At 46.3% G+C, this 18785-nt stretch overlaps 10 protein-coding genes across 11 annotated transcripts; 4 read left to right on the top strand and 6 right to left on the bottom strand.

The window, feature by feature from the left end:
* Positions 1–211: 211 nt before the first annotated feature.
* On the bottom strand, positions 212–963 carry LOC108113570. The gene is made up of 2 exons (XM_017224162.1): positions 904–963; positions 212–844 (listed from the first exon to the last, which is right to left on the bottom strand). The coding sequence occupies exons 1-2, from the start codon at positions 952–954 to the stop codon at positions 212–214; spliced, it is 684 nt and encodes a 227-aa protein (XP_017079651.1). The 5' UTR covers positions 955–963.
* A 711-nt stretch (positions 964–1674) lies between these two features.
* On the bottom strand, positions 1675–2808 carry LOC108113561. The gene is made up of 2 exons (XM_017224154.2): positions 2764–2808; positions 1675–2706 (listed from the first exon to the last, which is right to left on the bottom strand). Exons 1-2 carry the CDS (start codon positions 2806–2808, stop codon positions 1777–1779), a joined length of 975 nt encoding a protein of 324 aa, XP_017079643.2. The 3' UTR covers positions 1675–1776.
* A 184-nt stretch (positions 2809–2992) lies between these two features.
* LOC108113647 lies at positions 2993–4145 on the bottom strand. Its single transcript, XM_017224318.2, has 2 exons — positions 3893–4145; positions 2993–3821 (listed from the first exon to the last, which is right to left on the bottom strand). The coding sequence occupies exons 1-2, from the start codon at positions 3905–3907 to the stop codon at positions 3111–3113; spliced, it is 726 nt and encodes a 241-aa protein (XP_017079807.1). The 5' UTR covers positions 3908–4145; the 3' UTR covers positions 2993–3110.
* Positions 4146–4753: 608 nt separating this feature from the next.
* Positions 4754–5830, bottom strand: LOC108113646 (jacalin-related lectin 34). Its single transcript, XM_017224317.2, has one exon. It carries the CDS (start codon positions 5772–5774, stop codon positions 4851–4853), a length of 924 nt encoding a protein of 307 aa, XP_017079806.1. The 5' UTR covers positions 5775–5830; the 3' UTR covers positions 4754–4850.
* Positions 5831–7358: 1528 nt separating this feature from the next.
* On the bottom strand, positions 7359–8209 carry LOC108113544. The gene has a single exon (XM_017224138.2). The coding sequence runs from the start codon at positions 8181–8183 to the stop codon at positions 7359–7361; it is 825 nt and encodes a 274-aa protein (XP_017079627.1). The 5' UTR covers positions 8184–8209.
* Positions 8210–9500: 1291 nt separating this feature from the next.
* On the top strand, positions 9501–10274 carry LOC108113548. Its single transcript, XM_017224142.1, has one exon. It carries the CDS (start codon positions 9514–9516, stop codon positions 10255–10257), a length of 744 nt encoding a protein of 247 aa, XP_017079631.1. The 5' UTR covers positions 9501–9513; the 3' UTR covers positions 10258–10274.
* A 1562-nt stretch (positions 10275–11836) lies between these two features.
* Positions 11837–12645, top strand: LOC108113520. The gene has a single exon (XM_017224112.1). The coding sequence runs from the start codon at positions 11879–11881 to the stop codon at positions 12563–12565; it is 687 nt and encodes a 228-aa protein (XP_017079601.1). The 5' UTR covers positions 11837–11878; the 3' UTR covers positions 12566–12645.
* A 246-nt stretch (positions 12646–12891) lies between these two features.
* LOC108113519 (glycine, alanine and asparagine-rich protein) lies at positions 12892–14015 on the top strand. Its single transcript, XM_017224111.1, has 2 exons — positions 12892–12996; positions 13064–14015. Exons 1-2 carry the CDS (start codon positions 12982–12984, stop codon positions 13892–13894), a joined length of 846 nt encoding a protein of 281 aa, XP_017079600.1. The 5' UTR covers positions 12892–12981; the 3' UTR covers positions 13895–14015.
* A 907-nt stretch (positions 14016–14922) lies between these two features.
* On the top strand, positions 14923–15869 carry LOC108113536. Its single transcript, XM_017224131.2, has one exon. It carries the CDS (start codon positions 15151–15153, stop codon positions 15808–15810), a length of 660 nt encoding a protein of 219 aa, XP_017079620.1. The 5' UTR covers positions 14923–15150; the 3' UTR covers positions 15811–15869.
* Positions 15870–16415: 546 nt separating this feature from the next.
* On the bottom strand, positions 16416–17567 carry LOC108113524 (glycine, alanine and asparagine-rich protein). Of its 2 annotated transcripts, XM_017224116.2 has the most exons (3): positions 17459–17567; positions 17181–17388; positions 16416–17150 (listed from the first exon to the last, which is right to left on the bottom strand). In XM_017224116.2, the coding sequence occupies exons 1-3, from the start codon at positions 17471–17473 to the stop codon at positions 16531–16533; spliced, it is 843 nt and encodes a 280-aa protein (XP_017079605.1). In that variant the 5' UTR covers positions 17474–17567; the 3' UTR covers positions 16416–16530. The 2 variants fall into 2 exon arrangements, with proteins under 2 accessions (XP_017079605.1, XP_017079604.1); XM_017224115.1 differs by having other exon boundaries at positions 16416–17388; positions 17459–17566.
* Between the last annotated feature and the right edge of the window lie 1218 nt (positions 17568–18785).

Raw genomic sequence — 18785 nt, 5'->3', positions numbered from 1 at the left:
CTTCAGATATCTTTGATACTTAATTATTGAAATAAGTCGTTGACGTAAAGTATCGGAATGTGTAATGAAGTAACCGAAAACTTTCCACAAACGCGTGGATATATTTATCGATTTAATCTTTAGGAACACATCAAATGGTTTTAACTAATTAACAATTAATTTAATTAACCTTTAAGCAATCTTTGGCACTAGCCTATAAGTTATTACTAAATTAACGTCTTTTTCCCGGTGGCAGATATTCCCGGAATAGCGCCTGCAATTTGGCAGTTTCCAATTCACTGGCCTGCTCATGTGTCTCGTATTCGTCGCTATCTTTTGGCCGGATCTTAAAGATCACAGGAGTTTCTGTTGGCTGTGGCTTAAGTTGGATAACATTGGCCTTTTCAATAGCATGGTTAATACTATTTCCCGGTATTCGATCATAGTCACTCCTCAACGCACTCAGAGCTCTTGTAACATCCGCAGAAGTTTTGTATTTTACAAAGTGGACAGAAGGTTTATCAGTTGCCTGCTGCTGAATAGCAGCCTGTTGTTGGGCCAGAGCATCTGCATCCGCCTGCCGGTGAAGCACAAAGATGTCCAACGGATTATTGACTGCCAGTTGCTTGGCAGTCAGTGAAAAGAGATTCGTCTCCGGAGTTCGGATAAACACCACCTGTTGCGGCGGGGAGAGCACCTGAGCCAATTGTCTGGCTGATTGCCATGGAGCCATTAGATCCTCCTCCGGTGGAGCTGCGTAGGTAAAGTATTCCGTGGCCAATTTTCCTCCAGTTGATACCTCATTTCCAGCCGGCAGGTAGACATCTCCCAAGCCATGGCTAATACCAAGAAACAGCGAAAGTACCTACAAGAAATTCAGTTGTTAATCTTGAGTTAAGGCCGGCTTTCCTGCTCTCAACTTACCAACAAGGAGTACATGGCTGTGATATTCCGCGCCGGCTGAGTTTTGGCCATTTTTACCGCTCGAAGCGCTGTTTGGTTATAATCCAGTCCCAGCAACAAAACCATCCTTATATACGACACAAACAAATAGCAGTTCGAAAGTAAGCTGACTTCTCGGCCACGGCGTCTCTCGTTATGATTTTATTTTATTTCGCTATTTTTGCATTTTTTGTTTCTATAAAAGATTTCTGCAAACGTTTGCTCTGGTTTTGTGTGTTTGTTTGCCTTTGCCTGCTCCGATTATCCATGTTAATGTCGTTCAATTTTGAAATGCAAATTTCCAGGGGGTTTGCAAGACCCGAAACAAAAGCCAACTCCATAATATTAACAGAAGTGTGGTTGTGCGTCTGACCCGTTGCCCGGCATGAACTTGAATTTAATTCGCATAAAATTTACAAATGAGCTCCCAATTTGAATTAGTTATAAAATATTTTCATATGCTATTGGGTCCCCATTGTTGTCGCCTGTCATAGACGAAGCCATTTGTTTTGTCTATCAGCATTTGCCCCTGCGGCTTACACCTCCGCAGCTCTACTTTCACTCCCCAGGTATTTTTACGGCCGACGTTTTATGGCTACTGATTTGTTAATTTACACGTCATTTTTGATGTTTTAGCAGGTCTCTTCTCTTTTTTTTAAGTCTAGGCCTAAATCTCTGATAAGCTGCTTACCGAAATTAACAACCCCAGCTCAGATCTGGCTGAGAAGAAGAAACAGAAACACAGGTGGCACATTCATTGATATATCTTCGGCTTTATTTGCTGCTATAACTAGTTACCCGTTGGGGTAGTCTTATGGCACTAATTTTATGTCTTAATTTAACAGGTGGGCCTACTTAGAGCCGCAGGCGTTTACCTGGGGTTGGAGATGGGAAGACCATGCGACTTCCCGACCTATGACGCTCATTAGCCCGGAAATCAAAGCGTCTTGATCTGGCCGAGCGGTAGTCCGCATTGGCATCATTGTAGTTAGCTGATAGATCCTGTTGAGCTTCCAGAACGGGTGGCAGATCTATCTGTCCAATGGATGAAGCTCCGGCTGAAGAACCAGCCGCTTTGTAGCCCTGCGAAATGGAGGAGTAACTGGGCAAGGGTGGCAGATAGCCCGACTGTGGTTGATATGCCGATTGTTGAGCTGAGTTAAGATAAGCAGCTTGGGAACCTGGATAGTCTCCAGGACGAGGTTCCTCGTATTGCGGCTGCTGTTCAGGATAATAGCCCAAGGATGATGCCTGCGCCTGCTGTGGAATCGAAGCTCCTCCGCCGTACTGTGCCTGAATATATTGCTGGGCCTGAGCAGCCTCTGCCTCTGTCCTGTACTTTACAAAATGAACCTGGGGCTTGTGTTTGTGCTGTGCCTTCAATGCGCTTATTTCAGTGGCCAATTCATTAGCATCCGTCTGCTTGTTGAGCACATAGATGGCAGTCTTATCCTCGGTGGTTTGTTTGGCCAAGGCGTTGAGAGCACCCACCACAGCCTTGTTTTCCGGAGCCTTGATAAACACCACCTGGAGATTCTTTTCGGACAGAGATGCCAGCTTGGTTTGTACTAAGTCTGCCTCCTCTGCGGAATCATAGGGAGCCTCGAAGGCATAGAAATGCTTATGAAAGTCCGCATTCTGCTGGTAGTGATTTCCAGGCTGAGCTGGATACCTCTCTTCAGCCAAAGTAGCTTCGTTGCCATAGCTATTGACAGCTCCTTCATAACTATTTTGCTGGTACTGGTAACCCAATTCCGCAGAACTGCCAGCCAATAACATGAGAAACTAGGACAGAGATTAGATTAAGCTTTTGTCAATTTGTTAAATTCCAGTTAAACTTACCACTATTCCAAGCATGATATAACCACGATGAAGAGCAAAAAACATTTGTCAGACAATCGCAAGCGTCCAAAGCATTTTATAATTTTTGTGCCCTCAAAAGTGGTCGAAAAAAGCTATCCAAATCGGGACAAACACCCACCATATAGGGTAAATAGTTCAATGTCGCACGAAATTTGTTACAAAATTCGCGATTCCCCCATCGATTACAACACACTTTTATATTAACAATATTTTATTGTGGAGACATCTCGAAATTCGAAAGATTTACTAACTAGGCAACATGGTTCGCAGCGAGTGCGTAGGAATCGTTGATGGGTCATGGGTCAGACTGAGGTCAGTTCAATGGCCTACTGGCGGAAACGAAGGACCGAAGCGGGGAGGTAAGAGCTACCAGGAGCAGAGGGAGCAGCCACGTGCTGGGCAGCGGGTTGAGATGCAAAGTTCAGGACGGGAGCGACGCCTCCGTTCTGGATGGTGGAGGATCCACCCAACTGATCATACTGAGATTGGATGGCCTGCTGGGCGTTGATCGCATCCTGGTTGGTGCGGTACTTCACGAAGTGAACCTCGGGCTTGTTGTTGTTGTTGTTGCGGATGGCGTTCAACTTGTTGCTGAGATCTCCAATATCGGCCTGCTTGTTCAGGACATAGATGGCGGTTTCCTGCTGTCCAGCCTGCTTGGCCAGAGCCACGGCGGCGTTCTCCAGACCAGTGTTCTCGGGTCCCTTAATGAAGATCACACGGAGAGCCTTGTTCAAGGAGCCGGAAACCTGCTCAGAGGCAGCTGGTTCATTAAAGTCCTGCTCATCAGCGGTGTAGGTGAAGAACTCCTTCTGGAGCTCGGCCTGAGGAGCCACATAGTTGCTAGCGACAGCGGAAGGAGCAGGTTCGGGAGCGGCAGCAGGAGCATAGGTCTCGGCGGGAGCATCCTGGATAGCAGCCACCGAAGGAGAGTAGCTGGAGCCGGAAGGAGCGAAGGATGTGGCAATTGGAGCAGAAGCTGCAGGCTGGTAATTGTAGCCACTCCTGGCACTGACGGCAGCTACAAGGCATAGAGCCTGAAAATTGAACAAAGGATCAGTTAGAGCTCCTTAACATAGTTCCTTGATCCTAACAATAGAATACTTACAATAAGGACGCGCATCTTGGTTTTTGGTTTGTAGGTGGATAACTCCGCTCGGATTGCTGGATCGAAGGCAAGTATGTCCAACTCCACGACGCCCACGACTTTTATGCGAAATCAATGCACTTTGGAAATCGTTGATTTTCTTTTTGCCATCATTTGGGTTTTTAATTGGTTGTCTTTAATTTTGCACCTCATTCCGAGCATCGCTCCCTCATCAGCCGATCTCCAGTTTGGCTAATTCCCATTCGTTTTTGTCAACGTGTTTTTTTTCTGCTGTTATCTATTAACTTTGGCTATATCTTTTAGCTGTAGTTTCTTTGGTGTTTTTTTCTTCTTAATCATTGGGTTGGCAAGCATAATTTTTTATGATTTTTCTAAACAAACTTCGCCGAGTTTTCTGCTTTATGCTAATAAGCCGTAGTGGGTGCTCTTGAAAAGAGCTGTCGATGACCACTTTGGCTCTTTGTTATTGGCCATTCATCCGGCCACTCTGTTATCACTCATACATTATGTATGCCGTCTTGGTTCCGTCTTGCAGTTGCCATAAATTTGAGCGCTAATAGTTTGTCTAACCTTTTACTTCACGCAGATTAACATTTTAATTATGATAAAAAATTTTAGTCGATTGTTTGGCCAGCATCCCAAAACATGTAAATTTTTATTGATTTCCACTTGTATTCCATTTGGCGCCATCGCATTGGAATTTTTATGGGCACTCCGGGCATGTAATAAACGCCGAGGTATGCAATTTCTCACTCGGTCCGAAGTGAATGGCTCAACTATCAAAAATTTCCGACATTAAATTGACAACTTTATGGTCCGTTAGCCCAGTTCCCACAGCCAGGACAGAAATAGCCAAAAAGCTAAAGTAAAAGAAGAATTGTATTTGAGGGGTTCGTTCGACAAATCAATAGATAACACAAAAGTCAACAAATGGTTCAGCTAAAAGCTATGGCACTTCTTAGTGGCGATAACGCAGGCGACGGAGCACCGACGAGGGCAGGTACGAGTTCTCGGGGATCTGGGCGGTAGCCTGACGCACTGGTCCGGCGGAGGCGAAGTTCAGGGCGTTGGCAACACCACCGTTAATGGCCTGGCTGGATCCTCCCAACTGGTCGTACTGCGACTGGATGGCACGCTGGGCATTGGCAGCATCCTCAGGAGTCCTGTACTTGACGAAGTGCACCTCAGGCTTGTTGTTCGAGTTGCTGCGGATGGCGTTCAACTTCTGGGCAAGGTCTCCGATGTCGGCCTGCTTGTTCAGGACATAGATGGCGGTCTCCTGCTGGGCAGCCTGCTTGGCCAGAGCCAGAGCAGCGTTCTCCAGACCACGGTTCTCGGGTCCCTTGATGAAGACCACACGCAGACCCTTGTTCACGGAGCTGGCAACGCGTTCCAAAGCCTGGGGCTCATCGAAGTCCTCCTCGTTGGCGGTGAAGGTGAAGAACTCCTTCTCAAGTTCAGCAGAGGGGGCGGGGGCGTTGTAGGAGACTGGGGCGCTCAGTCCAGCGGATCCCAAGCTGGATCCAAAACCAGAGGAACCAAGTCCAGAGGAGCCAAGTCCAGAGGAGCCGAGACCAGATGATCCCAGATCGATAGAGCCACCGCCAAGTCCGCTGTCCAAGCTTCCGAAGTTGCTGCCGCCTCCCAGGCCCAAGGATCCGCTGCCGCCACCCAGGCCCAAAGATCCGCTGCCGCCTCCCAGGCCCAAGGATCCGCTACCTCCGCCGAGGCCCAAGGATCCACCGCCGCCTCCCAGGCTCAGGGAACCGCTGCCAGGAGCGAAGGACAGTCCGGAGCTGGAGTGGCCGACGGGCTTGTAGTTGTAGCCGAGCTTGTCGGCGGAGGCGATGGCCACGAGGCACAGGACGATGAAGGCGCGCATCTTGCTGATTGCTATTCTAGTTGGAGCTCTGAAGTCGGAAGTCAGAATGATGTCGACCTGAGCCGCCGAGCCATTTATATTGCCTGGTCGACACGGGCGTCAATCAGAACAGGCGTATGACAGCGTGCTGGAGATCGCGATAAGGTTCGCATTGTCTGCGGGCCTAACCTGTTTTTCTGTTTTTCTTTTTCCACTTGGCGGCTTTGGTTTGAGTTTGGATTTTGGTCTAAAACCGATGGTGATGCTGACGCTGAAGCAGAAGCCGCGGCGTTGGCGGCGGCGTTGATTAAAATTTGATGAACTTGCAGCTTACGGACAAACAAAATTTTTATGCAAATCAGGCCACAAAGGGCTGGGCGGCGGCAGCTCCAAATTGTCCGACTATGCAGTAGCCGCGTTCTATTGTTCGCCCATTTTGATATGCAAATCGAGCTGGGGATGATTGAAAGTAAAGACTCTGGCCCTCTGGTTTTTGGGCTAATTTCCCAGCTTAATAATTTTAAATTGCTTGCCCCAATGGTTTTTTGACTGTTTGCCCATTGTCGTCTGCCGTCCGATGTCTCGTGCAATTTGTCAAACGTATTGCCATCTCAATTTCGAACCGCGAAGTGCGTGGGCATGGGCAGCCAAGTAGCCGATAAGCCATATGTTATACACCAGATTATACAGATTATCACGCACCGGATTATACAAAACGCTGGCAGAGAAAACATCTTAGGTTTCCGCTCATTTGCAATTTTCACAAACAGCTTAAACGGACGGACTCATAATTCAACGCTGACCGAACTCGTTTGCCAGCCGCCGAATGCGAAAATTCCAAAGCTCAAAGATCCAATTTAATCCGTTAATATGCCTACACTCAAAACAAGTATTCCCTAATTTATAGAGCTTACATTACCTAAAAAAAGTGTTTAAGAATATTCTAAACATGTTTTATGTTTTAAAATTAAATTTAAAGAATCTGCGTTCTGAAAAGTTGTCCCGTGAACTACAAAGTCAAAAATTCGAACATAAATTTAAAGTCAATGTAGGAATTAAATCTTTTTAAAAAATGTTTAATATATGCAAAGTTTATGTCAGCCCCAAATTCAATGAAGATAGGCTTGTATACTCCTAGGAAAAGTGTAGATTTAAGTGAATGAAAACAAAAATAAATAAACTAAAATATTATAGCGTTGTGTTTTCCTTTTCAGCTAACTCATAAGGAAAAGAAAATATATTAGATATGTTAATTCATGTGACGACAAATATGTTATTCACCAAATTAAGCAGATTATCACGCACCAGTTAAAAAAAGAAAAAAAAACAACAAAGAAAAACATCCTAGGTTTCCTCTAATTTGCAATTTTCACAAACAGCTTAGATGAACGGACTCATAACTCATGAGAGGCCGAACCCGTTTGCCAGCAGCAGCATGCGAAAATTCCGAAGCTCAGAAACCTAATTCAAGCCGTTAATATGTCTAGGAATGCTGGCCAAGAAGATCCGCAAGTCAATTTTTAAATTTACATTAACAAACAAATTTATTTCGTCTTAAAATCTCAACAATAACAGAGGAATTTCAAAGGGTACAATGCCTTTGACTTAGAACCGCAGGCGGCGCAGAATGTTGGCGGGCAGGTAAGAGCTTCCTGGAGTGGCAGGGGGTACATAAGAGGAGATGGGGGCAGTGGCCTCGGGCAGGGCGGCGGGCAGGAACTGGGCGGGCGCCTGACTGCTGGCAGCCTGGGCAGGAGCAGGCTGGGAGGCAAAGTTTAGGGTGGATGCAACACCACCGTTTTGGGATTGGCTGGATCCTCCGAGCTGGTCGTACTGTCCCTGGATGGCGCGCTGGGCGTTTGCAGCATCCTCCTGAGTCCTGTACTTGACGAAGTGCACCTCGGGCTTGTTGTTGTTGTTGTTGCGGATGGCGTTCAGCTTGTTGGCCAGATCTCCAATGTCGGCCTGCTTGTTCAGGACATAGATGGCGGTTTCCTGCTGGGCAGCCTGCTTGGCCAGAGCCAGAGCGGCATCCTCCAGTCCACGGTTCTCGGGTCCCTTAATGAAGACCACGCGGAGAGCCTTGTTCACAGCGTTGGCAACCTGGTCAGAGGCAGCTGGATCGTTGAAGTCACCCTCATCGGCGGTGTAGGTGAAGAATTCCTTCTCCAGTTGGGCTTGAGGAGCAGCGTAGTTGGGAGCAGCAGCAGACTGGGATCCTTCCAGAGAGTCGGCAATAGATGATGGACCGGCGGCAAAAGACCCACTGGGTCCAGCAGAGAAGGCTGGGGCATCACTGCTGGCAGATCCAGATGGCTGGAAGCTCAATCCCGAAGCGGAATGAGCCACGGGCTGGTAGTTGTAGCCTAGTTTGTCGGCTCTGGCCAAAACGGCGAGGCACAGGCAAAGGACAACGGAGAACTGACGCATGTTGAGTGGGTGAGCTGGCTGTGGGATTTGATGTCGGTGTGAGATGGTTCTTTGGCTTTTATGCAGATGGAATCCACAGCTATGCAAAGCGCTCTGCATAAAGCGGTTTAATTATGGTCTAAAACCACCTAGATCAGGCAGTACCAGTACCAGTACCACCCTGCTAAAATATGCAAGCGAAGCGGGTGGCTGCACCGTGAGGTCAACTCCGTGGGTCGGAAGGAAGGAGTTGCCATATTTGAGCTACGGCTACGGAGCCGACGCTATAAAACTCATATTAAATTCAATATGCTGCCTTAATCAATAATTCGCGTATTCTTCTACGCCGCTTTTGGCCAGTGTTGTGGGCCAACCTTGCCAATTTGGTATTTTCATGTAGCTTTATCGTTGAAATCAATAAAAATCTGGCAATAAAAAGCCGAGCGGACTGGCCCAAGCATCGTAAACCCCATTTGTGGCAATTTAGATGGATGCGTTATGTTACCGATGGATACGGATCGGAATCTGAATCTGAATCGGAATCTAAATCGGAAACCCAATCCAAATCCGGCCGGGATGAGATGTGTCGCCCAAATCGGTCGGAGAGCAAACAAAACGTTTGACAGGCCGTTTCATATGCAAATGAGGCGCGCCTAGTCGCGTTACTGCTGCCAAAAATAAATATTTTAACGATTCGCCAAATTATTATTGCCTTATTCAGCGGCTTTGTCTCGGCATCTTGGCCGTTGTGTTAGCTGCTTTATGCAAATGTAGCGGGTGGAGGCGACCTTCCATCCGCCGGAAGTGAAGAAGCGGATTCATCGCTAAATATAGCCGCCATCTTATATTTTTTGTTTTTTTTTTTTTTTTGCTATATTGATCGGCTAGGCCGGTCGCTAATTAACAACTGCACTGCTGCGCCTTGTCAGCGCCGAATCAGATAATTCGATAATTGGTCTCTTAATAAATTACTTGGCGCCATCTGATTTGGCAATCCGAAGCGCGGACTGCGAACCCCCTAAAACAAAACAAACACAATTCCAAAACTGTCCAATTCTGGCTAGCTCCTAATTTGCATGTCGCTCTTCGTCGAACCAAAAATATCACGGTTTTATGTGCAAAGCCATGCAAATATTTGCAACCGCAGCGACAGTGTGACGAATCATAAAAATATATTATAAAGAAACCGCATTTTAATCTCTTATTTATGCATTTTTAAGGCAAATTTGAACTCTTCATAATTCATATCGCTTCATAATGCAGCCGAAGAACTGAATCTTGCACCTATAAAAGCAAAGATATCGGCGAGATAAGTCAGTAACCAATCATCTTTGCAAACCAAACAATCAACATGCGTTCCTTCCTCGTCCTTTGCTTAATTGCCTTGGCCACGGCCGACAAACTGGGATACAACTACCAACCGGTGGCCCACTCTTCTTCGGGATTGAGCTTCCAGCCATCTGGATCTGCCAGCAGTGATGCTCCCGCCTTCTCTCCTGGACCCAGTGGATCTTTTGCCGCCGGTCCATCATCTATTGCTGACGCCCTTGAAGGATCCCAGTCTGCTGCTGCTCCCAACTACGCTGCTCCTCAAGCCCAACTGGAGAAGGAATTCTTCACCTACACCGCCGATGAGGGTGACTTCTACGATCCAGCTGCCTCCGACCAGGTTGCCAACGCTGTGAACAAGGCTCTCCGCGTGGTTTTCATCAAGGGACCCGAGAACCGTGGACTGGAGGATGCTGCTCTGGCTCTGGCCAAGCAGGCTGCCCAGCAGGAGACCGCCATCTATGTCCTGAACAAGCAGGCCGACATTGGAGATCTGGCCAACAAGCTGAACGCCATCCGCAACAACAACAACAACAAGCCCGAGGTGCACTTCGTCAAGTACAGGACTCAGGAGGATGCTGCCAATGCCCAGCGCGCCATCCAGGGACAGTACGATCAGCTCGGAGGATCCAGCCAGTCCCAAAACGGTGGTGTTGCATCAACCCTGAACTTCGCATCCCAGCCCGCTCCTCGCGAAAGTGCCTCTGCCAGTGCTCCAGGACCAAGCTACTTGCCCGCCAACATCTTCCGTCGCTTCCGTTTGTAAGCGCTAACTGCCAGTTGTTGATTTGTTGCCTAGTTATCATGTTGCTTTATTCTATAAATAAAACGAAAATTTATAAATAACCCTGTCTGACTCTTATTGATAATTCTGGTCTTAGCATTGCACGCTTCACTTACTGTGAACGGTGTGAGATGGCCAAATGTACTTATACCTTTGAATTTTCTAAAGGCACACATTTAAAAAAGTGAAAATCACAAAAAAAAAATAAAACAATAGGGTTACGAATTTTTATTTTATTAATTGATACGAACCATTTCCAAAAATAGTTCGGATGTCATATATTTATTTTTTGTTAAAAACAATAAAATCTATGGGCCACCACAAAATATTATAATGTAGGTATTAGGGTGGACATCTTTTAACCAGAAGGCAGACAATAATAAACAACCTTATCCTTGAAAAACTATTTCACAACATCCGATAATCGAATTGGTAATCATTTTTATACGTCTTAGGTTTCATTAAAATTTTCTTTTTAGGAAAAAAACAATTTCGTGAAAGGGATTAATTACGTTCAGGAAATAAAAATATTTAAAGGAATAATTATTTTATGGTAAAAAATAACACTTTTTGAATACTAACTTTAAAATATAAATAAATCTTGAAAACAACAAAATATTTATTTCATATTTTTCTATAGTATTTCTGAATTGCGTTAAGAAGAGGTCTCAAAATAAGCTCCACTATTCATAAAAACATGGAATATGAAAAACCTTCAGATTCATTCGCTAAGCTTCGGTGACACAGCTTATGGTTAAGTTTTTTAAAAATGAGAAATATATCATAATTTTCTATAAAACATCCTTATTTTTTAAGAGACAAAGTTTTTTGCTATTAGGGACTCATTAGTATAGTTTCGGCGCATCCATTAATGTACCATTTTATACTGACGCAATCCGAAGTGTCTGGCTCTTATATAGGGGATTCGCTTGGAATTCCCAGGCTATTTTAAACAGGTTTCTGCAGAGTTCAAAGTAAGCTTCCGACATTCTTTTTGACTTTGAACCCCAAACTAAAAAGTTGCTTGAAATTCTAGACCCACTTTCGATAGTGAAAAAGCGACAAACAGAAAACGACAAGAAATCATAAACTATCAATGGATCGGCATAATAGTATGCATAGATTAAGTTTTTATCGATTCGTAGGCGGAACTCGAAAGAATGCATCACATTGTGTTCGGCTTTAACGACCGTCAGAACATTTATAGACGGCTCTTACTTTTTGTGAAAACGGGTTTGATAGTTTTGCAGCATTTTCCCCAAAAATCGAATTCCGGGCAGTTTTGGCCCGGTCAAGAATAGATCGCGGCGCCATGAACCGGTCGAGAATTTAGCTTTTGCAATTGGTCAGAAAGTCTGGGGTCGCCGACTGGATGGATCTGGTAGAATGTTAGGATAGTTTTGCATAATCATTTCATAAGCGCACCGCTTTGCATAAAAAACTAGTTGAATTATGGAGCAACCAGACGGGAATGGTGTCGGTTATTGTTCTAAGGCGGTTCTAACTACTCCAGAATGGGTATAAAAGCTGCTTCCCTCGATCTCAGGATTCAGTCTTGGCCTTTGCCTGTTCAGCACACCTAGCACTAAAACAAATACTAAACATGCGTTTCCTTATCGCCTTCTGCCTGATTGGTGCCGCCTGTGCCCAGTACAACTATGGAGCGGGATTTTCTGGAGCCGCCTCCGATAATGTTCCCAGCTTCGCCGGAAACGGTGTGGGTGACTACAGTGGTGCCGCCAGCAGCCCGGACTACTCGGTATCCAGTGAACTGAACAAGGAGTACTACACCTTCGAAGCCGATGAGAGCCAGTTCGAGGATCCCTTGGCTGCCCAGAAGATCGCCGGTTCTGTGAACAAGGGACTGCGGGTGGTGTTCATCAAGGGACCCGAGAACCGTGGTCTGGAGAACGCTGCTCTGGCTCTGGCCAAGCAGGCTGCCGAGCAGAAGACTGCCATCTATGTCCTGAACAAACAGACCGACATTGGAGATCTGGCTCAGAAGTTCAATGCCGCCCGCCAGAATGCCAACCAGCGTCCTGAGGTGCACTTCGTCAAGTACAGGACTCCTGAGGATGCTGCCAATGCCCAGCGTGCCATCCAGTCGCAGTACGACAACCTGGGAGGATCCAGCCAGTCCATCAACGGAGGAGTGGCCAACGCCATCAACTTCGCTTCCGCTGCTCCCGCCGCCCCTGCCCGTCATGGAGCCAACTACTCTCCTCCTGCCGCCGCCACCAGCAACTCCTACCTGCCAGCCAACATCCTGCGTCGCCTGCGCATCCGTTAAGAACCAATAAACTGACAGTTGTTAAATGTGTTGTAGAAATGTAATTGACTAAAAATAAAACGAAAATCTATATAAACCAATACCTTGTACTTTGTATACCTAAGATCTAGATTTTCTAAATTTCTGGCTTTGTCAGCAGTTATTGCATTTTTATGCTCAAGTTGTTTGTGTGTTTTTTATCGATTTTCCTTATAATAACATTTATGCAAAGCTGAATTGCTCTGCGAGACCGAACAAAAGCCGAGCGCTGCCTACTTTGTAGGCGGAAAAAACATTTAGCAGCATCAGCGCTTTGTCTTCGAGAAGCTGCGCCGCCAGCTTCGAAGTTGGGTTAGTATAAATAATAAACGCCGTCGTGGTCATAGGCAGAAGCAATTTGTGCTCCGAACTAAGAGAACCTCAACAACAAACTAAAGATGCGCGCCTTCATCGTAAGTTGTTTAGCGGTCAGGACTTTCTTTCAAATAAGAACTAATGGATTACTCTTGATTCCTCTAGGTAATGTGCCTCGTGGCAGTCGCCTGCGCCGATAAGCTCGGCTACAACTACCAGCCCGTGGGCCACTCCAGCTCCGGTCTGTCCTTCGCTCCTGGAAGCGGAAGCATTGGAGGTGGTTCCATCGGCGGCGGTTCCATTGGAGGAGGAAGCATTGGAGGTGGCTCTATCGGAGGTGGCCTTATTGGAGGTGGTTCCATTGGCGGCGGTTCAATCGGCGGTGGCTCTATTGGTGGTGGCATCGATTCCGGTCTTGGCGGTCTTGGTGGACTCAGCGGTCTGGGAGGTGGCGATGCTCTGAGCGCCCCTGTCTCCTACAACGCCCCCGCTCCCTCTGCCGAACTTGAGAAAGAGTTCTTCACCTTTTCCGCCAACGAACAGGACTTCGATGAGCCACAGGAACTGGAGCGTGTTGCTGGATCCGTCAACAAGGGACTGCGTGTGGTCTTCATTAAGGGACCCGAGAACCGTGGACTGGAGAACGCTGCTCTGGCTCTGGCTAAGCAGGCTGCCCAGCAGGAGACTGCCATCTATGTCCTCAACAAGCAGGCTGACATTGGAGATCTTGCCCAGAAACTGAACGCCATTCGCAACAACAACAACAACAAGCCCGAGGTGCACTTCGTCAAGTACAGGACTCCTGAGGATGCTGCCAATGCCCAGCGCGCCATCCAGTCGCAGTACGACCAGTTGGGAGGATCCTCCCAGGCTCATGATGGTGGTGTGGCCCCCGCTCTGAACTTTGCCTCCGCCGGTCCAGTCCAGAAGGCCAACGCCCAGATCCCCGACAACGCCTACCTGCCCACTTCGGTCTTCCGTCGCCTGCGTTTCTAAGAAGGCTGCCCTTTGGACTTTAATAACTTAAGCAAATATCTACTGAAGATTTCATTCTTCCTGTTACACGTTGTTGACTAATGCATAATTACACAAATAAATTTGAAATTTAAAAACAAAATTCGAACAAAGGTCTTCTTTATGTGTTTTATAGAGTGGCATTTTTATTGCGGTTTTGTCATAGAAGCTAATGGTGCATTAAATCCGCCTTGTTCGGCAAGCTTGTTTGCGGATGGCTTAAATATAAACAGTGCCCTTCAGACTATAAATATCTCAAATAGACGACATCAAGATAAGGAAGGTAGATCGGAGCATGTGTTTCTTCATGAGTTTTATCCGGCGATTCAGATTCCGTCACTCTCCATACAAAACGCTGGACTAATTATCTGACATAGCGAGCTCGCATGCCGCCAAATTAATTGTCTACAAGATTAAAGCCACCCACTTTAACCTGGAGGGAAGACATTAATATCGATCTCCCGGCTCTACGGGGGAACTGGTTCTTCTTCCGATGACAGCTCAAGGTCGCGAAGATGCCAACAACTGTTAGATGACCTGGTTTCCGAGGCCCGTCGTGTGTCACGTACAATTAGAAAGGAATCTCAAGTGCAACCCACATACGAAGACAATGAAGATTTATGCCCAATCGAAACCTGATTAGCCATAAAAACAAAATCTAATCATTAATTTTATTAAGCTGACGATCACTTTTTTGTTGAAATCATTAACAAATAAGCGGTTCTGTATACATATTCAAGCAAATATAACAAAACAATCGGACTAGCCAGCCATCCGAAGATTGCAAGAGCCGAGAGGTTGGTTTTTTTTTGTTTTTGTGCATAAATTATAAGCCAATTATGGGTGAATCACGATAGTTCGGAAAACGACTGGACTCGCACTCGGGTTTTAAGCTCGGAATCGGAATCGAAATCGCATCTCAAAGTCGGCGGCGCTATTGAAGCTGCCTTTGCTCAAAACAATGTGTTAAATGTGTTAAGAGCGAAATTATGTTAGCAGATTAACAGCATTCCGAAAACCCGATGGCCAATAGCCACTGGCCATTCACGAATCACGATTCGAGAGCGGAGATCGATGATCGCCGTGTTCCGCCAGAGGGACCCCGATGCGACTAGACGGCTCAATTGACTAGATTTTCTAGTCTAATTTTAAACGTCCCTGCGTTGGCGGTATAAAAGGTAGATAATGAATACTATATTATTCATTCCTCTAGAACACTTCGTAGGCAACAGGTCGAAATGCGTGCCCTTATTATTCTAAGCATTGTGGCGGTGGCAAGTGCCGGAAGTTTATCCGGCTATAATTACGGCCAAGGTTCCTCCCCTAGTATTGGAGGTGGTGTATCCCAGTCCGCTGCACTGGCTGGACCAGTGAGTTACAGTGCCGCTCCCCAATCCTCGGTTCACAAGGAGTTCTACAGCTTCTATGCCAATGATGCCGACTTTGAAGATCATGGTGCTCTGCAGAAGGCTTTGTCGACCATTAAGAAGAATGTCCGTGTCATCTTTATCAAATCGCCGGAGAACCGTGGTTACGAGAACGCCGTTTTAGCTCTGGCCAAACAGGCTGCCCAACAACAGACCGCCATCTACGTGCTCCACAAACAGACTGACATCAACGAGCTGGCCCAGAAGTTCAATGCCGTGCGCCAGAATGCCAACAAGAAGCCGGAGGTACACTTCGTCAAGTATCGCACTCCCGAGGATGCTGCCAATGCCCAGCGTGCCATCCAATCCCAATACGATCAGCTCGGCGGAACCAGCCAGTCTGTCAACGGTGGCGTGGCAAATGCCATCAACTTTGCCTCCCAAGGAGCTGCTCCAGTTCGTGCAGCTCCACAGCAGGCTCCCCAGAGCAACTACTTGCCAGCCTCCATCCTAAGCCGCCTGCGTCACTAGGGAATCTCTTTGTTAAACTTTGTTTTCGAATAAAAATTATTTAATTTGGTTATCTAAAATATTGCGTGGTTTTCATTGCTGCTTATGACTACTTCTATAAGTTGTGGTTCTCTAGCTCCACAATAAACCGTAACTATTGCATTTTTGAAAATTTTTTGTAATATATGAGCGAAATGAGCTGAAAAAATATAACTAAAATAAATATTTGATATATGAATTTTATACTTGTCGGTTTTCAATGCCATATAGCTAATGCCATGTCATAGCTAGTCATATTTATAATGTAGTTAAGAGACCCCAAAAGGTATGCAACGTAATTTAATAATTTTTCTTACATATAAATTGAAGCAAAAAAGCGTAATCAAGAGCAAATACCAAATAAAGACACATATATCCATCAGCGGCCTTTAGTTTAAAGTGTAATATAGTTGAAATATTATTAAATAATGGAAGGACGAATGTACTTTTGCGCCCAACTTGATTTAACTTTCAAAGTTTGAAAGAAAAATAATTCGCGAAAATAAATCTGAACTGCAAAGTTTCTTTTCCATCGAACTAAAGGAGCAAAGTTTTTGGTTTAAAAAAAAGCAATACAAACTATTAAATTGGTTTAAAATTTAAGGATTGAATTTATTTAAGCATTAGTCAACAATAACTAGGTTTTAAAATCAGTCAAAGATCGCTGGCGTTTGCGATTCAGTGAGGAGTGAAACGAGCGACTTAGACGCGACGGAAGACCGAAGAGGGCAGGTAGGAGTTGTCGGGGCTCTGGGCGGTAGCCTGACGCACTGGTCCGGCGGAGGCGAAGTTCAGGACGGGGGCAACACCGCCGTTGTGGGCCTGGCTGGAGCCTCCCAGCTGGTCGTACTGACCCTGGATGGCGCGCTGAGCGTTGGCAGCATCCTCCTGAGTGCGGTACTTGACGAAGTGCACCTCGGGCTTGTTGTTGTTGTTGCTGCGGATGGCGTTCAGCTTGTTGGCCAGATCTCCAATATCGGCCTGCTTGTTCAGGACATAGATGGCGGTCTCCTGCTGGGCAGCCTGCTTGGCCAGAGCCAGGGCGGCGTTCTCCAGTCCACGGTTCTCGGGTCCCTTGATGAAGACAACGCGCAGGGCCTTGTTCAGAGCGGAGGAGACGCGCTCCAGCTGCTGGGGCTCATCGAAGTCCTGTTCGTTGGCGGTGAAGGTGAAGAACTCCTTCTCCAGCTCGGCAGCTGGGGCAGGGGCGCTGTAAGAGACGGGGGCACTCAGAGCCTCACCACCGCCGATGCTGCCACCACCAATGCTACCAAGACCACCCAGACCAGCACCGCTGCCAATGCTGGCTCCGATGGAACCACCTCCGATGGATCCACCTCCGATGGAGCCACCTCCGATGGAGCCACCTCCAATGCTTCCTCCGATGGAGCCACCTCCAATGCTGCCTCCGATGGAGCCACCTCCAATGCTGCCTCCGATGGAGCCACCACCAATGGATCCACTGCCAGGAGCGAAGGACAGGCCAGAGCTGGAGTGAGCCACGGGCTGATAGTTGTAGCCGAGCTTATCGGCGCAGGCGACTGCCACCAAGCACATAACCTGAAGAACAAAACGGCATTGTAATCCTTTGTATCCTCTAAACGTACTCGTCCATCGACTTAATACTTACAATGAAGGCACGCATTTTGAATTTAGTTCTTTGACTTTGACCACTTGGTTGTGTCTGACGTTTGCATCACCGAAAGGTCCAATATTTATACGAAAACCAACGATCGGTGTCACTAGACTGCGCTCAAGTTCATGCAGACTTACCACCGTTGTTTTTGTTGGCTTGAAGCATTTTTTGAGTAACTTCTTCGGCAGCTTTTGTCTCTTGAAATGCTATCCACCTTCGAAAGACGACGTTGGTGCGATAAAACAATGGCCAAGCCGTCGTGAACAAAGCGCATCGATATCTTGCCGCCCTATTCTTGCACATGCTGGCGTCGACATTATGCAAATTTCTCGATCTCTCAGTCGAAGGCGCAGTACCATCTTCAAAATTATTTAGGCAGAAGACCTAGCCGTCACTTTGTAATCCAATAGGGCAGGCTCTTAGGCAGAGGAAACGGCCAGAAAGCTGAAAACTCGTTTAGCAAAAGCCACAATAAATGGTCATGCTTTCAGTAAATGAAATGATTTTCTTCATATTTTATATGCTAAAACATTTGGCGGAGCACCATCGAAACGAGTTCGGAAACGACTTGGTTTTTCTACACTTTTTAGTTGGTCCAGCCACATATTTCTAGCTGGGAATTCCCAGCGATTATTGCGTCCCCCTTTGGTATTTGGAATATGGTATATGGTGTATGGTATTTGGGACTGATTGCTGCTCTAGGGTTTGGCCATTTGATATCTAAACAAAAATCATTGGTTTACATTGGACGCCGCTGGAGGAAACAATGGCTCTAAAAATTGATAGAAATCAATTTTCGCCAGCCTTTTTTGCGCATCCATTCATTCATCTATCCATCCATCTATCCATATATTGGTCTGTCCATCTGTCCGGAGCTCATCGCTCGGCCATTTAACCTGTGGCAAAAAAAAATGAGAAACACGGCTTTGCAAAATAGAAGCCATAAAGTTAACAACCGTTGCGACCTTGATGTTTTTTACTGTTTACCAGCACCCGAAGCTACTCGGAATTCGGCGGTAATCAGCTGGCGCCAGGCGACCATTTAATCTGATCAGCGATTATCACGTTTTTCATCATGGTTTATTGATATCATAAAAATTATTGTTTTTTATTTTGGCAAATTTCAGGCGAGAAGAGGAGCAGGGGCAGCAACAAAATCGCTGAAAACTGATTTGATTTGCATAATTAAAGAGCCCCATCTGAGAAATACCCAAGATCCATATTTAAGATAGCCGAACCGATTTGCAAATCAATATGACTAAGATATTGATTGATATCACGGATAACTATAGCGATGAGTAACCCCAAGATCTGGTCACTG

This window comes from Drosophila eugracilis, unplaced genomic scaffold (assembly GCF_018153835.1).
Source record: "Drosophila eugracilis isolate 14026-0451.02 unplaced genomic scaffold, ASM1815383v1 contig_367, whole genome shotgun sequence".
In the NCBI taxonomy this organism is placed as follows: Eukaryota; Metazoa; Arthropoda; class Insecta; order Diptera; family Drosophilidae; genus Drosophila; species Drosophila eugracilis.
The sequence above is the reverse complement of the archived record's forward strand: the minus strand, read 5'-3'. Positions and strand labels throughout refer to the sequence as shown.

What these genes read in the sequence shown, in the direction of transcription:
- LOC108113570 (XM_017224162.1), bottom strand. Translation starts at nt 954, where the DNA reads ATGGCCAAAACTCAGCCGGCGCGGAATATCACAGCCATGTACTCCTTG. An exon ending in CAGCCATGTACTCCTTGTTG is followed by an intron (nt 845 to 903) that starts GTAAGTTGAGAG and finishes AATTTCTTGTAG; the next exon opens with GTACTTTCGCTGTTTCTTGG.
- LOC108113561 (XM_017224154.2), bottom strand. Translation starts at nt 2,808, where the DNA reads ATGTTTTTTGCTCTTCATCGTGGTTATATCATGCTTGGAATAGTG. An exon ending in ATATCATGCTTGGAATAGTG is followed by an intron (nt 2,707 to 2,763) that starts GTAAGTTTAACT and finishes TCTCTGTCCTAG; the next exon opens with TTTCTCATGTTATTGGCTGG.
- LOC108113646 (XM_017224317.2), bottom strand. Translation starts at nt 5,774, where the DNA reads ATGCGCGCCTTCATCGTCCTGTGCCTCGTGGCCATCGCCTCCGCCGAC.
- LOC108113544 (XM_017224138.2), bottom strand. Translation starts at nt 8,183, where the DNA reads ATGCGTCAGTTCTCCGTTGTCCTTTGCCTGTGCCTCGCCGTTTTGGCC.
- LOC108113548 (XM_017224142.1), top strand. Translation starts at nt 9,514, where the DNA reads ATGCGTTCCTTCCTCGTCCTTTGCTTAATTGCCTTGGCCACGGCCGAC.
- LOC108113520 (XM_017224112.1), top strand. Translation starts at nt 11,879, where the DNA reads ATGCGTTTCCTTATCGCCTTCTGCCTGATTGGTGCCGCCTGTGCCCAG.
- LOC108113536 (XM_017224131.2), top strand. Translation starts at nt 15,151, where the DNA reads ATGCGTGCCCTTATTATTCTAAGCATTGTGGCGGTGGCAAGTGCCGGA.